Source organism: Scomber scombrus, chromosome 17 (assembly GCF_963691925.1).
Source record: "Scomber scombrus chromosome 17, fScoSco1.1, whole genome shotgun sequence".
NCBI classification, from domain to species: domain Eukaryota; kingdom Metazoa; phylum Chordata; class Actinopteri; order Scombriformes; family Scombridae; genus Scomber; species Scomber scombrus.
The window spans coordinates 19,148,252-19,161,505 of NC_084986.1; the positions used below are offsets into that span (position 1 = coordinate 19,148,252).

The 13,254-nt window shown below is 40.9% G+C and overlaps 1 protein-coding gene across 1 annotated transcript; it reads right to left on the bottom strand.

The window, feature by feature from the left end:
- Positions 1-1,984: 1,984 nt before the first annotated feature.
- On the bottom strand, positions 1,985-9,675 carry dusp10 (dual specificity phosphatase 10). The gene is made up of 4 exons (XM_062437169.1): positions 9,539-9,675; positions 7,629-8,458; positions 3,580-3,948; positions 1,985-2,520 (listed from the first exon to the last, which is right to left on the bottom strand). Exons 2-4 carry the CDS (start codon positions 8,410-8,412, stop codon positions 2,255-2,257), a joined length of 1,419 nt encoding a protein of 472 aa, XP_062293153.1. The 5' UTR covers positions 8,413-8,458; positions 9,539-9,675; the 3' UTR covers positions 1,985-2,254.
- Positions 9,676-13,254: the final 3,579 nt, after the last annotated feature.

The window sequence follows — 13,254 nt, forward strand, 5'->3', positions numbered from 1 at the left end:
TGAAAACCTCGGGATTCCTTGTTTTTCAGTCTGAATTGCGTGTTTGAACTTCAGTTGAAGGACTACAAGCTCTTTTATGGTGTGAAAATCTTTGACAGCCCTTAGTTTTGTCAAATCCAAACCAATTAGAGAAACAATGCACGGTCCTCAGGTAGTACTCTCTTTTTTTAAATGCTACGTTTTTTGACGACCATGCACACTCATCTCAAAAAGAGGTCTTTATGCTGTTTGCTCCTTGGTAAACAGGTGGTTGTGTTGCACCTTAAAACACATGCATTCCACCTGGATACCTAAAAGCTTCCCTTTATGCCTATTTGTTTTCAAAATGTCCAGTAACTGTCATCAAGAGGACTGGGACATGTAAAAACTAACACCTAAATGGCAAAAATCAGTGGTTTGGATAAGAGTGAAGGCATTTTTTTAGCCTTTCCTCTCATTACCTATCTACATATATTTGTCATAAAATGAGTCAAATGTGAGAATATCCAGATGCAAGAAGATGACAGTTAACTTTGTGTGCGTGCATATACTTGTTACTACACTACTATTTGGTGCCGAGATGATTTGTAATTCACGGTGGTGCTCAGTTTCTCCTTCAAATGCCACCACAAGATCAGAAGAGTTACATAATGAGGATTTTCACCTCAAGGCTTTTTAGCATCTTTGAATGCAATTTTCTCAAAATCTGCATATCAATAAGAAACTGCAGAGACCAAGAAAAAAAACTGGCATATTTTTTTAAAAATTTGTATGTTAAGGAGGCAGCTTGCTTTTGCCTAGGAGCTGATTCAACCTCGGTGTGGTCTGCATTTGTCTGCACGTGATGATGGTGCCATGCGCAGGCCCAGTGACACATGAATTAAGGCATTGATAGAGGCACTAGAACAGCACGTGACAGCAGCGCTTGCCTACGCAAGTCAGAAGAGCTCACTTAACTGTAGCTTAGTGTCAGCAAACAGGGAGTCGCAAAAGATTAGACAAAGGTCACACTGCTCTTCCACCGCTATCACACTTAACTGTGACTTAGGGGAGGAGGTGTCTGTTTGTTTGAAGTCTGTACCTCAACTCTACTACCTTAGGATGGAATAAATCACAGCTCAAAATGTAGGGCATTGACAAAAACATACATAACTACACAGGGACAGAAAACACAGTCGAGTACATAACAACAGAGCCGGCTCGTGGATGAATGGGAGCAGAAAGAACAGAGGAGACGAAAGAAGCAGGCAGTGAAATTCCTCCATTCTTTTACATTAAACATCACCAGTAGCCCTGTTTTACAATATTCACTGATTGTTTCAAAGTGTTCTATCCCCTGCTAGCAACCATGCATAAAAGCTCTTATGGCTGTCTGGTAATATATATATTGCTAAAATATATGCATATGAGGATGTAGGAATGGCAAAACTAAGATACTGAAGCAAGAAAGATGCATTTGTGGTTGCGTGTATTTAGGAGATACACAGATGAGAAAAAAATGAACCCCCTTTTTATTCTGTCTCTTGTACACATCTGCGCCTAATATTACAGCATAAGTGTTTGCACCATAAACTTTAACGTATAGAATTGAACAACAGTAATTACATTAGCATCAAAATGGTATTTCAGCAAAGAGCTGGAAATGTTTTGTAATCATTACCAATATATACATATAAGATCAAGGTCTCAGTTGCATTCCACTCTGAAATTATTGCACAGTAAGCCACGGTGGGCTCGTCATGGTCAACCCCATAAACCCCTGTATAAAAATAGAACAACAACATTAACACACCAAACATGTCTTCATCTTTTTGTTTTTTTGTTGTGTTTTTTTTTTGACAGGCACTGCCGTGGCCGACCCCGCCTGAGTCTGCAAACATGAACTGTGTGCCTCAGTGTGAGCTTTAAAAGTTTCTCTTGTCAGTAATTGCCCCAAGCATGTAGAATATCTTCTCCCTCATGTTCGCTCCTCTGCGGTCACAAATGGAAAAGCTTCCAACTGACCGCTTCCTCTCTTTCTTTCTGTCTCTATCTCTCTAACTCGTCTTCTCCTCTGGGACTTCGGCCAGGTCCAAACAGTAGGGATTTTTGGCATTTCTCATCACCACTGACCCAGAGCTTTGGCACTCCAGAGAGTCCAAGATGAGCATGAGGATATTCAAGAAGAATACAGCGGCTCTCTCACACGCTAAACCAGCTCATCGAGCAGCCGGCCCCTCTTGAAAAACAGTGAGAGTGAGTACAAGTGTGAGCATCGAGTCGAGGGTTTTTTTGTTTAGACAATGGTCTCCACACCGATGAGCTTTGGTGTGAGGATTCGTGGCGTGATTCCGTTGTTGAGGTCCTCCTCAAACTCCAATAGCTGGCCCATGAAGTTGAGGTTTGGGGAGATGACGGGCCTCCTGGTTTTGACAAACTTGTAGGCGTCCGTCATTGTCATCCAGGTGTGCTTCATCAGGTAGGCGATCACGATGGTGGCTGAACGGGAAACACCTGCCTGGCAGTGAATCAGAAGGCTCATACCTGCTTGGTGTGCTTCCTCTGCAGAGACAAAAATGGAAACAAGTGAAACACAATATAATAAACGCTTTGTTTGCTGAGAGGAAGTTCAGTCACAAATGATAAGATGGTTCACATGAGCAGGCATTGGTCTAGTTCTGGTTACTGACCCATAAACCACTTTTTGGTTCCAGCTGAAATTTGTCTGTTCAACGAAGTACCAAAAGTCAGATTCTCATTCTGCTTTATAGATTTTATATTTTTTTATTCAAATCCTTTTTTTTGTGCCAATTTTGGACTGCATTTACTTTTAAAATGGTTATTGTGCAGCTGTTTGTGTTTAGACAACATTTAACATGTGAGAGCTTAGGCTTCTTCTATTAAATGATTAAAAAAAATTAAAACACACTCAGCCCTACATACATTCATTTTCTATTACCCACTTATGTGGGCAGCTGCTTATCTAAACAGTCATTGGCCAAAAGCACCCTTAAACTAACCTGAGGCTAATTCACAAAGACACAAACATACTCACATTTGAGGCTGAAATCTCTAGATTAACTGAGTTGAGCTTTTGGAACCTAAGAAAACTCCATGACTATTCAAACTCCAAAATGGACCAGGGTCAAGAGTTGGACCTTCTGGTCATGAGGGGGAAAAAACAATGCAAGTGACATTGTGAGTTTTGTCAATCAACTAATTAGTCCTAAAGGATTCTTAAAATTATACATATAATCACAATGTAGTCCCTTTATAATTCTTAATTTTGCATCCCCTCTTTTACCTACAGAAAAAAGTCTGAGATACTAAAAAAGAAACAAAAATATGTCAAATCTCTTAAACCTTTGGTTCTTTTCTAATGAAACAATACATAGTTTTACCCTTTCAGGCCTCAAAAAAAGCATTTAAACCAAACAATCTGACATGGTAAATATTAGTCTTTGGTTTAATTTGGTTTACAGCTCTGTGCAACGTGAGATGAGAAGACTCGTACAGGTGTTGCTTCGTCTTAAAAAGGTCACAAAACAAATTGTCCACAGTCTAAGCCTACACATCTGCAGTAAAAACGTCTAACGCTGAACTGAGTGAAAGTTTCCATACCAATGAATTCAAACGCCTCCTCGAAGTACTGGCGCAGGTTCTGCTTGTTGCTGTCGGTGGCAGGCAGGCGCTTGTAGATGAAGAAGCCCCTGTCGTAGTGGTAGAGCGGCAGGTGGGTGGTTACGTTTAGGATGTAGCCAATGTTCAAGCGCTGCAGCAGGTTGGCGTCCTGAGCGTCATGCTCATTCCCCAGATAGAGGAAGGGCAGGATTGGCGTGAGCTCTGCGTTCTCGATGTCCGGGGTGGAGGGCAGGGTGTGAGGTAGCGGCCCCGTCAGGCCAGAAGCTGCACCTGTGTCCAAGCCTTCGTGGAGATGCAGCGAGTGCTCGCACAGGTTCTCATGGCTCTGCCTGAAGCAGCTAAGGCCTCCTACGGATACAAACACAAAGACAAGGGTGTGAGCCCAAAGAACATACAGCACTTATAGTCCTCCGATAACGACTTTGTGACATTGTTCTTGAAGTGTCGTTTCCTCCCCCCCTCTTCTCTTCTGTCCCCTTTTTAAATGCAAATTAGACCTGTTTGGCTCATTTAATAGAACATGATGCTAATACTGCCTGGGTTAAGGGTTCAATTCCCACTGGAGCCCCTTCAGGCTAAAAATACATGAACTCATGCTTCTGTCCACCACATGGCACAAGTTACGACTGAGTAGGACAACAGCTCAAGCTTTGCATACACATCTGATAACAGCAACGACAACTGGCTGTAAAGAGCTTTGAAGTAATGAAACATATTACTACTACGTTATTACATTTGGTTGTGATTTGAATGTCCATTTGGATATTAAATCAATATGAAAACTGTTTCCATGTTTCCAGCAACTGTTAAAGTCAGCTCTGTTTTATGAGGGAGACAAATGACCAAAATGGCTTTAGAATGACTTCCACAAGATTGACCTCATGATAAATCCCCCTCGTTAAACTTCAGGTAAATACATGTGCTAAATGTTTAATATGCTTTTCACCAGACATCTGCACTTCTCAAATAACTGGTTTGCACCTGTTGCATGTGATGCCAAAGTTTCCCCTCGGCACCAGAGTTGTTGGGAGGGGGTGGAAAGTGTCAGACACACAGTATCAGTTCATGTATTGTTCACATTGCAAGAGTTGACATCATGCCATGTGAGGTAATAGCACAACTTCCCCTCCATGACTGGGCAGGTGGGGATCTCCTCTAAACTGTCAGGCAGTATTTTCATCATAAAAACAGGCCGACTGTTCACTGCGAACAAAGACCTGATGTTATTATGCGACTGTGACCCAGCTCCCCCTTCACCACCCCCTCGGTACACGATGGTAATAATTAAACTTTAGTAAATATGAGAAAGGGAAGTACAGGCAACTGTGACAACACACTCAGCAGCAACGTGACAGGGAATTTCCAATGAAATCGATATTTTTCTTGCATTCCCAATTATTCTGAGCTTAAGATATTTGGAACCTCTTGTCTTTAATGAATACTATATCCTTTTATAATCTTTTTTAATCCCAATCACACATACATTTTATCTGCCAGAGACTGAATGAATTACAAGAATAGCTGATTGAATTATCTTGCAAACACTTTAAAAAGGTGTATTTCTCTTCATCTATACAGTTAATCATTAATTGTTTTTTTGCCCCTTGTGGCAGTGGACCCAGCTGTAAACACCACATTGACTTATTATCACTGTGTAAAGTTGTTATTGCAAAGTTGTTAGCAAACAGTTGCCTACATTACACATCCAGTAAACAGAGATCAACGTTAGGGCTGGGCAATATATCAATATTATATCAATATTATGATATGAGATTAGATATTGTCTTAGATTTTGGATATCATGATATGGGGATATGTCATATGTGTTGCCTTTTCCTGGTTTTAAAGGCTGCATTACAGTCAAGACTGTTGTAGCTGTTCTATTATATGCCTTTATCCACTTAGTCATTATATCCACATTACTGATTATTTATCTAAAATCTCATTGTGTAAATATTTTGTGAAAGCACAAATAGTCATTCCTACAGTACCGTCACAATATCAATAGAGATATTAATTTAAAAATATCATGATATTCAATTTTGTCACCCGGCCATGATCAACGTTAAATATTAATGTCAATTAAAGTCTTTTTTCTGCCTATTAGACAAATCTAAATCAAACTTCACTCTCTGTTTTGGTCATCACCAACTTCTGAGGGAAATATCTAGCTTTTAAATGCTCCACTATATTCACCAGCTTGTCAATCACTGTGTAATATTTTTCTAATTTACAATTATTGGGTTAATAATAAAGTCCTCACCGACAACATCACCATCAATAGCAGCTAGCTGGCTATTTGTGGTGTACTTAGACATGGATGATTTGCCACATTTGGCTAGCACAGCTAAATAGTTAAGCTAAGCATGTGGTGAACTGTGAAAATTGTCTCCTGTTTTCAACTCAACTGAACTGAACCAGCATCTTGCTTTTCTGGTCAAACTCACTGCATGACACTTGAAAACAGAATAACAGAGTCTCCCGACACACAGCACATTGCTATGAGATGAAATCTGTCGAGTTTGACCGTCTGTCATTATCTCTGACTAACTCACAGAGGGTAACATGAAGTGTCTCTATCACTTTCATAAGCCAGTGGCCCAGTTCCTGCTTAGAAATTACCGCTTCTGCCTCGCTAGGCCTCTCATAACCACACAGACCAACGCTTACCCTAAAACTTTCCTACAATGACATGTTGTTTATGGCACTTCTGACAGATTAAATATAACCTATAACTGCACAGTTGTAGCAGAGCAGAGATGTTCTGTTTCCAGTGTCACACAACTATAGTATTACAATAAATCATGACTAAGACTTGATGGTAACTGAGCAAATAATGGAGTGTGAGTAAATTATTTAGTGGCATTCATACATATGTGTTCCCTGCCTACATCTCCTGGTTAGAAAACCCCCAAGCATCTTAACAAAATTAAGAATGAATCACCATTGAATGTAGACAGCAATAACATGGGTGTAATAGGATCAAGGCCTTTTCTACATTATACATTTCATCCACATTTTGGTTATATATCATCCATTAAAACACATGTCTAAGGTACTTCATCATATATGATGGAATAGTCGGGACCCAAGGGAGACATTGGCCATCCCTGATATGAAAAAGGACTTCTAATGTAGATAAAAGTGAAGCTGAGCCATTGAATTCCCTCCGCAGAGCGGAAGGCTTGCATTTTGCAAGAATTTAACCAGGGGGATAAAAGAGCAAGACAGTCTGCCTGTTCCTCCCACCGAGGCAAAGCCTCAGACAGACACCAATGCAGGATGAGAGACTGAAGAGGAGCCTCATCCATCAAAGTACACAGGAGGATGAGAAGAGAGGAGAAGAGAAGAGATCAAGGTGCTGTGATCTTACGGCTAGACGGTGACTTGGAGGCATTCAGAAAACACTCACAGCCCAGCCCCCAACACGACATACTGCTCCAGCTTCAAACACACACACACACACACAAACACAGACACACACCAAAGATAGAAAACATGGCACTAGCCCAGGGACTGCTATCTCAACAGGCTGCCTTATTTACTAACAGCTGCCTATCACTCCCTGCAAAACGCTTTATATGTGTCATATAGAAAGCTGCTGAAGAGTGCATGCATATGGTTATGTCTGAGGAGATGAAGACAGAGTTTGATTACACCCGCAAAATGGACCAAAGCTGTTGTATATTGTAGTGCAACTGCTGTAGTGTTTCAGTACAAAACTCAGGATGATTAACTAACGACCAGCATGTTGACAGGTGATGTCAGCTGATCAAAACAATAAAGGTCAAAGTTTAACACTACACACTGTTACGCTACCTCACTAGTTTCATATCAGTATATATTGACAATAAGCTTCCACCGCTGCTAAATTGAGCGTTAATTTCAGATGTCTGCAATGATTTACTTCCTCCAGAGTCAAACTAAAGCCCATAAAATTGCTGTTTATGTCCCTTCATATAGTGGAAAGCCTTCTTTCCTTTTTCAGCTTACATCCCAGAGCCTTGACAAGCACACTTTGGTGTTACCTTTGAGGATGATGGGGTCTTTGCCCTCCCTCCTCAGTGACTCCAGGACCACATGCAGTGGCTGGGAGGATGTCAGCCGGTTGGGGTCCGTGGTGCTCTCATCGTAAACCACTATCTCTTTGGAGAAGATGCCCTTATAAGAGTCCTTGCCCTCACGACAAGAGATGAGGTCCAGCACAGTGATCTTGCCCTGCTGCAACCGCCGCCGGCTGATCTTGTCGGAGCAGTTGATATGCACAGCCCCCCGGATGTGGCTCTTGTTGTACTCCATGAAGGGCCTGCAGTCGATGATGACCGGCATAGGCCCCACAGGGTGACCCATGGGGCAGCAGGCCATCCGCTTGGCCAGCTCATTGGGGTGGATGACTCTCACTGTGGACAGGGCTTTAGGCGTGCCCTGGGTGAGACTGGAGGCGCTTAATGCTTCATGGTTGCTGACCATAGGTGTGGGGGCGCCAGCATAGCTGAGGTTGGGGCTGCTGGCGCTCACCTGGCTGTGGCTGAGGCTCTGGCTGTCCTTCTCATAGGTAGTCACTGAGCAGCAGCTGGCACTGCTGCATCCACACGACAATGAGCGCGTGGAGCCCTTGGATGAGGGCATATACGTTACAAGATTGGCCGTCGCCCGGATCTTCACCACGGTGGTGTTGATGACTGTCTTGTTGCTGCTGGTAGTGGCGATGGAGTCCAGGTAGCTGGTGTCCAGGCGCAGTTGGAGTTCCTGAGGTCGGATCGGCCTTGGCAGCGCCACCACAATTCTGTCGTCAAGAGGAGATGGAGGCATGGGGAGACCGAGGGCTGGACGTTTATGGAGAACTCAACAAGCCGCTCTGCAGGGACAGGGACAAGATAAGACACGAGGTGAGGAAGAAAATCTTTGCAGTAGTGAGTTTAGTTCAATTAATTTTGCACCCTCAGACTGAGATCGAGTCAGTAAGTAAATGAGAGCACGCAGGCTGCCCTCTTGTCTGTTTGATCAACATGCAAACTAGAAAACGGCAGCTGAAGCCAAATATTAGTAGTGTCAACACCTGCAGGGCAACACCCAAGTTGGTGGCAATATGTAGGTGTGACACTGGCCACTAATAATAAAGAGTGAAATCATGAAACCGGATCACTTTGAGTGTAATTAATATGAATCATCCTGCAGATACTGTACATGTGTCAGTGTGTGATACTGAATTTGCCATCCAAAATATGCGAACAACTCTGCTCTCTGATCCAAAGCTTTTATAAAGAGAGAGTGACCAAAAAGGAGGGGGAAAAAAGAAAAGATAAAATACTGCATCAACGCCGCAGTTTGGTCTCTCCCCCCAAAATGGAAAGTCGGGATACGAAAAAAAAAAAAAAACATAAATCAGCTGCTTAAGCATTTTGAAAGCATGTCATCCTGGCATATTATGTAAAGACTCCCGCCGAGTATTGCCTGTCCCTGCCATCCCCGTCCTTTAAGCACGGTGCAGGTTCAGCAAAGCGCAAATCATTCATGGCAAATCTTCATTGAAGAAACCGGCATGAGAACGTGCTGTGAATGTGATCAGGCTGTCAGGACGAGACGAGCTGATCAGATGAGCTGAACACTGACGGAACATCCAATTTCACACCACCGCCAATTATAAAATGAAATAAAGAAATACGCGATGCTTGCTTTCATTTTTTTTAAAAGGTTGGGATTATAACTTTGTCGCAACGGTGTGATATAATAAATATACAAGCTGTTATAAAACACTTCAGCCACGCCATAGAAATAATAATACAGGCTAGTAATAAGAAAATAACCCCAAAATGGTTGCACCAATGTCATATTCCTCTTCATTAATTATAGAATCGCATGAAATGTCTATGACTGTGCATTTCAACCACAACTTGCGCCTTGGACACTCATTTTTCAAACTTGTATTTGTGCTTACCGGTTGACTGTAGACGGATTTATGATCTCCGCTTTCTGACAGCGTCGCCTCCATTCAGTCCGTCCCGGTGTTGTGGATCGGCAACATTTTTTAATACTTTTACCCTGCTCCCCAGAAATAATATTGAAGGAAGTCTGCCAGCCTACAGAAGTCGCGCTGCGGGATTGACGCGGGTCTGAGCCAATGCGCGGCTTCATTAATATTACATTGGATCCTTTTTGTACGGTGGGGTCCGTCCCTGAGATGGGAGGGGTTTGGCTGAGCTGTCTGCCGGGGAGATAGGAGGTGGTGGAGGAGGACGAGGAGGAGGAGGAGGAGGGGAGGATTGTCGCTTGAACTGCCTTCAGTCTCGCGTATGAACAGGGATGATGTCATTGGCAGCCAATCAAAAGTCTCTCCGGGAGGCTTGAGGAAGAGCGCACGGTGCCTTCATGTGCTGCTCGTAAACTTTATTTGGGTGTTTAGTTACATGGGAGCCAATTCCACTTAATTTTGGTAAACTTCCCAATAAAAAGGCCACAAAAATAGCACATTTCAGAATTTCAACATAATAGTAGAAAAAATGAAGCTGACACTTTTACATTATGGGCAGTGAGTGAGCATAGCTATAGTTTTTGAATTAGTTTGGTGCCTATATTCAGTATGAAAGTAAACAATATGAATTCTTATTTTAAAAAAAGATTATTATCTGTTGGTACAGGTCAGTCTTTAACAATATAAATCACATGACATAAGCTGAGCATCATAACAAATTTAAGACTTTTTCCCTGAAGACCTCTTAACTAGAGCTGCTGCAACAATTATTTCATTAATAGTTTTTGAGTCATTTCGAAGAATGGAAAGAGGAATATTTTCTGGTTTGTGTAGTCCTCTCTGACAGTAAACTTATTTTCATTACCTGTCTGTCTGTTTTCATTATCTTAGAATTAGCCCTTTATATCTACATAGGGAGCGGGTCCTCTTCTCTGGAGTCCACCATATTGCACTGCCATGTTCCTACAGTAGCCCACAATGGACAAACCAAACACTTGCTCTAGAGAGGGCCTTTCACGTTTTTCACCGTAGGTTCTCCTTCATGTTTGGAGGGGAGGTGTATTCATTTGGTTGCAATCTGCAAACTTACTGCCACTAGATCTTACACACTTCTTTATTTAAACTTAACTAATATTGAAAATAAGTGTTACTTGAAGCCCTAAATTTGACATGTGGCAGATGATAGTATTACACATACAGTAGGTGTAAATAATAGAATTAGTGTAAATAATTTAATTCAACTGTTTAAGTTTCAGGGTCCTGGTATTGTGCATGCTGGTCCGTTAATGTTATTACTAACAGCTGTGCTTTTCCTGCTATGACATATAAAAAATCTCTTTTGAGGAAAAGGCATGAAAGTCATACTTAATCTATCTCCATCAAGGATGCTGCAATCACCCAAAATTGATTGTGTTCTTTTATGGTAATATGTTTAGAAATAGCATCTTTACGTAGATATTCATCACAGTCTGGACTATTATCAATAATTAATGATTTGTTTGCCTGACACATGGGCAAACCTTCCTCTGAATTTCATTGGAATGTGTTTTGTTTTCAACAGCCTGCTTACTAATAGACAAAGAAACAAACAAGCAATCGGCACCAAATTTGTGCATTCCCTGGAAGAGATCATAAATATAAATCAGATGAAACAATAATATAAACATAATAAAAGGCCATTACTTTCTGCAGCAGGTCTACAAATCTGTGTGTCTTTGTATTATGTATTCTTCGTTTTTTATTTGTATTTGTTCAATGTTAATTACACCATGATGAACAATCAAACCACTGCAAAATGTTCCTATTACTTCAGCTGCCTGATATTGCTTTTCTGGGTTTCTGTCTTCTCGGTTTCTCCAGGTTACAGTTACCACTTCAGTCACTTCAGGGGTTTACATAGATGAACAATCCAAGGCCGCAGTGAGAGTACATATTATACTTCTATATTAGGAAAGTCTGACATCTCAGTAATTTAAGTGTTAGAAAGAATTTTCTGTTTTTCCTGCACTATATTCCTCTAACATTGTCCCCGTGTTCTCATAATTATATATTTTCCACAACCCTTGAAGGCAGTAGGACTCCAAACATTACCCAAACATTTATGACAATACCATGAAACACACCTGATAACACCAGTTTTATTGTTATTCCCAATAAACCTATTGTTAGTCCAAGCTAGAGGAAGTAAGGTGTGCTTGATGAGTAAGCTTACACAAATAAAGGAAGTTGCATTTTATGTCATTTTACTCTGTTCATGACCAGTTTCCTCATGTCATCAGTATTTAATGTTCTGAGTCACACATATCTGACACATCACACAAGTTTGTTGCTTAATTTCCTCACTTACTGATACTGACCTTTCTGTTCAAGGCTGGTGAAAACACATAAGAACTGTTTAAAAATGTCAAATGAACAAATTCTACCTTGGACCAAGCTTCTGTAACTACATTAGATATGAAAAATCAAATAATCAAGATGAGAGACTGTTTTGCTTGTGTAAGACAACAACAGTGACCTGTATGTGATAGGGAGGCAACATTATTGGTGGTAATAAGTAGGTGTCTTTGGCAGGAGTGTGATTAAGCAAGTGCCAAGTTGGCTGACTGCTCAGTCCCATATGACGGGACCCATGTTGAGGTGAAAGGGTCTCACTGGCTTCAAACCCCAAATATAATCTGAGCTCTCTCTATTTATCCTCATTGGCAACCTGAAACAATGCGGGGCATTTATTATTGCTTCTATTATTAGTGCTCTGTACAGTTATTTTTAAATGGACACAGCTGATCACAGCCTATTCAGATTGGATTCCCAGCTTCTCCTCTTTCACTTTGTGATAAAGGGTAAGGGAACAAGCACCCCTCACTTTAAGAAGAGACCAAAATGTTTGGACTGTTTTTTAACCACAAATGTGAATATTTTCAAAAGGAGCAGTCGGTTTACCTTTATTTATACAGTTTATTATGGCAATGCCTAACAGGTACTGGAACAAAATAACAGGATATAAAAACAGTCATTATTCTAAGATCACAACGTGTGACACATTATTTAATGGCCAAATGATTTAAAATAGCTCAACCTTCTTCCTTAAGAAGGTCTGTTGACTAAAATGTTGGTATATTTCCACATAAAGTGAAGAAGCAAGAATACCAGCGTGCTCAAATGATCCTTTCATGTCTGTATTCATGTAAAATAAAATAAACATACAAAATTGATCCTTCTGAGGAACAAAAATAACTCTGTGAGCCCTTTTGGGGTTTATACTTGAATTGACCTGATAAACAGCACTGTTGCTCCAAACTCCAAATGTGGTGATTACGAATATTTCAGATAAACTAAAGGATAAAATTTTCCTTTTTGGGTTGAGAAAAACTTTAAAAATGGATCATCCATATCAATGCATTGTAACAAAGCTTGAAAACAAGTCTTTCTTAACATGTTTCAGACTGTTTAAGAGACAGTTGGACATGGTTTCATAGGACAGGACATAGGACATTGTGTTACATAACTATAACTGCTCAGAGATATTAGATGACTGTGGGACATGTCAGTATAAATAGACAGCAAAACTCATTATTAACTTCAGACATAGTATAGATACTGTTGTACAGTGTTAATGATAGTACGTAAGCACACTGCAGTTACCAATGGAAAAAAATCAGAGGCCTTATTTTTTTGTAATTATG

Coding starts and splice junctions, on each gene's coding strand:
- dusp10 (XM_062437169.1), bottom strand. CDS start 8,412: ATGCCTCCATCTCCTCTTGACGACAGAATTGTGGTGGCGCTGCCAAGG. Junction 3,949..7,628: donor AGACCCCATCATCCTCAAAG/GTAACACCAAAG, acceptor TTGTATCCGTAG/GAGGCCTTAGCTGCTTCAGG. Junction 2,521..3,579: donor GGAGGCGTTTGAATTCATTG/GTATGGAAACTT, acceptor TTGTCTCTGCAG/AGGAAGCACACCAAGCAGGT.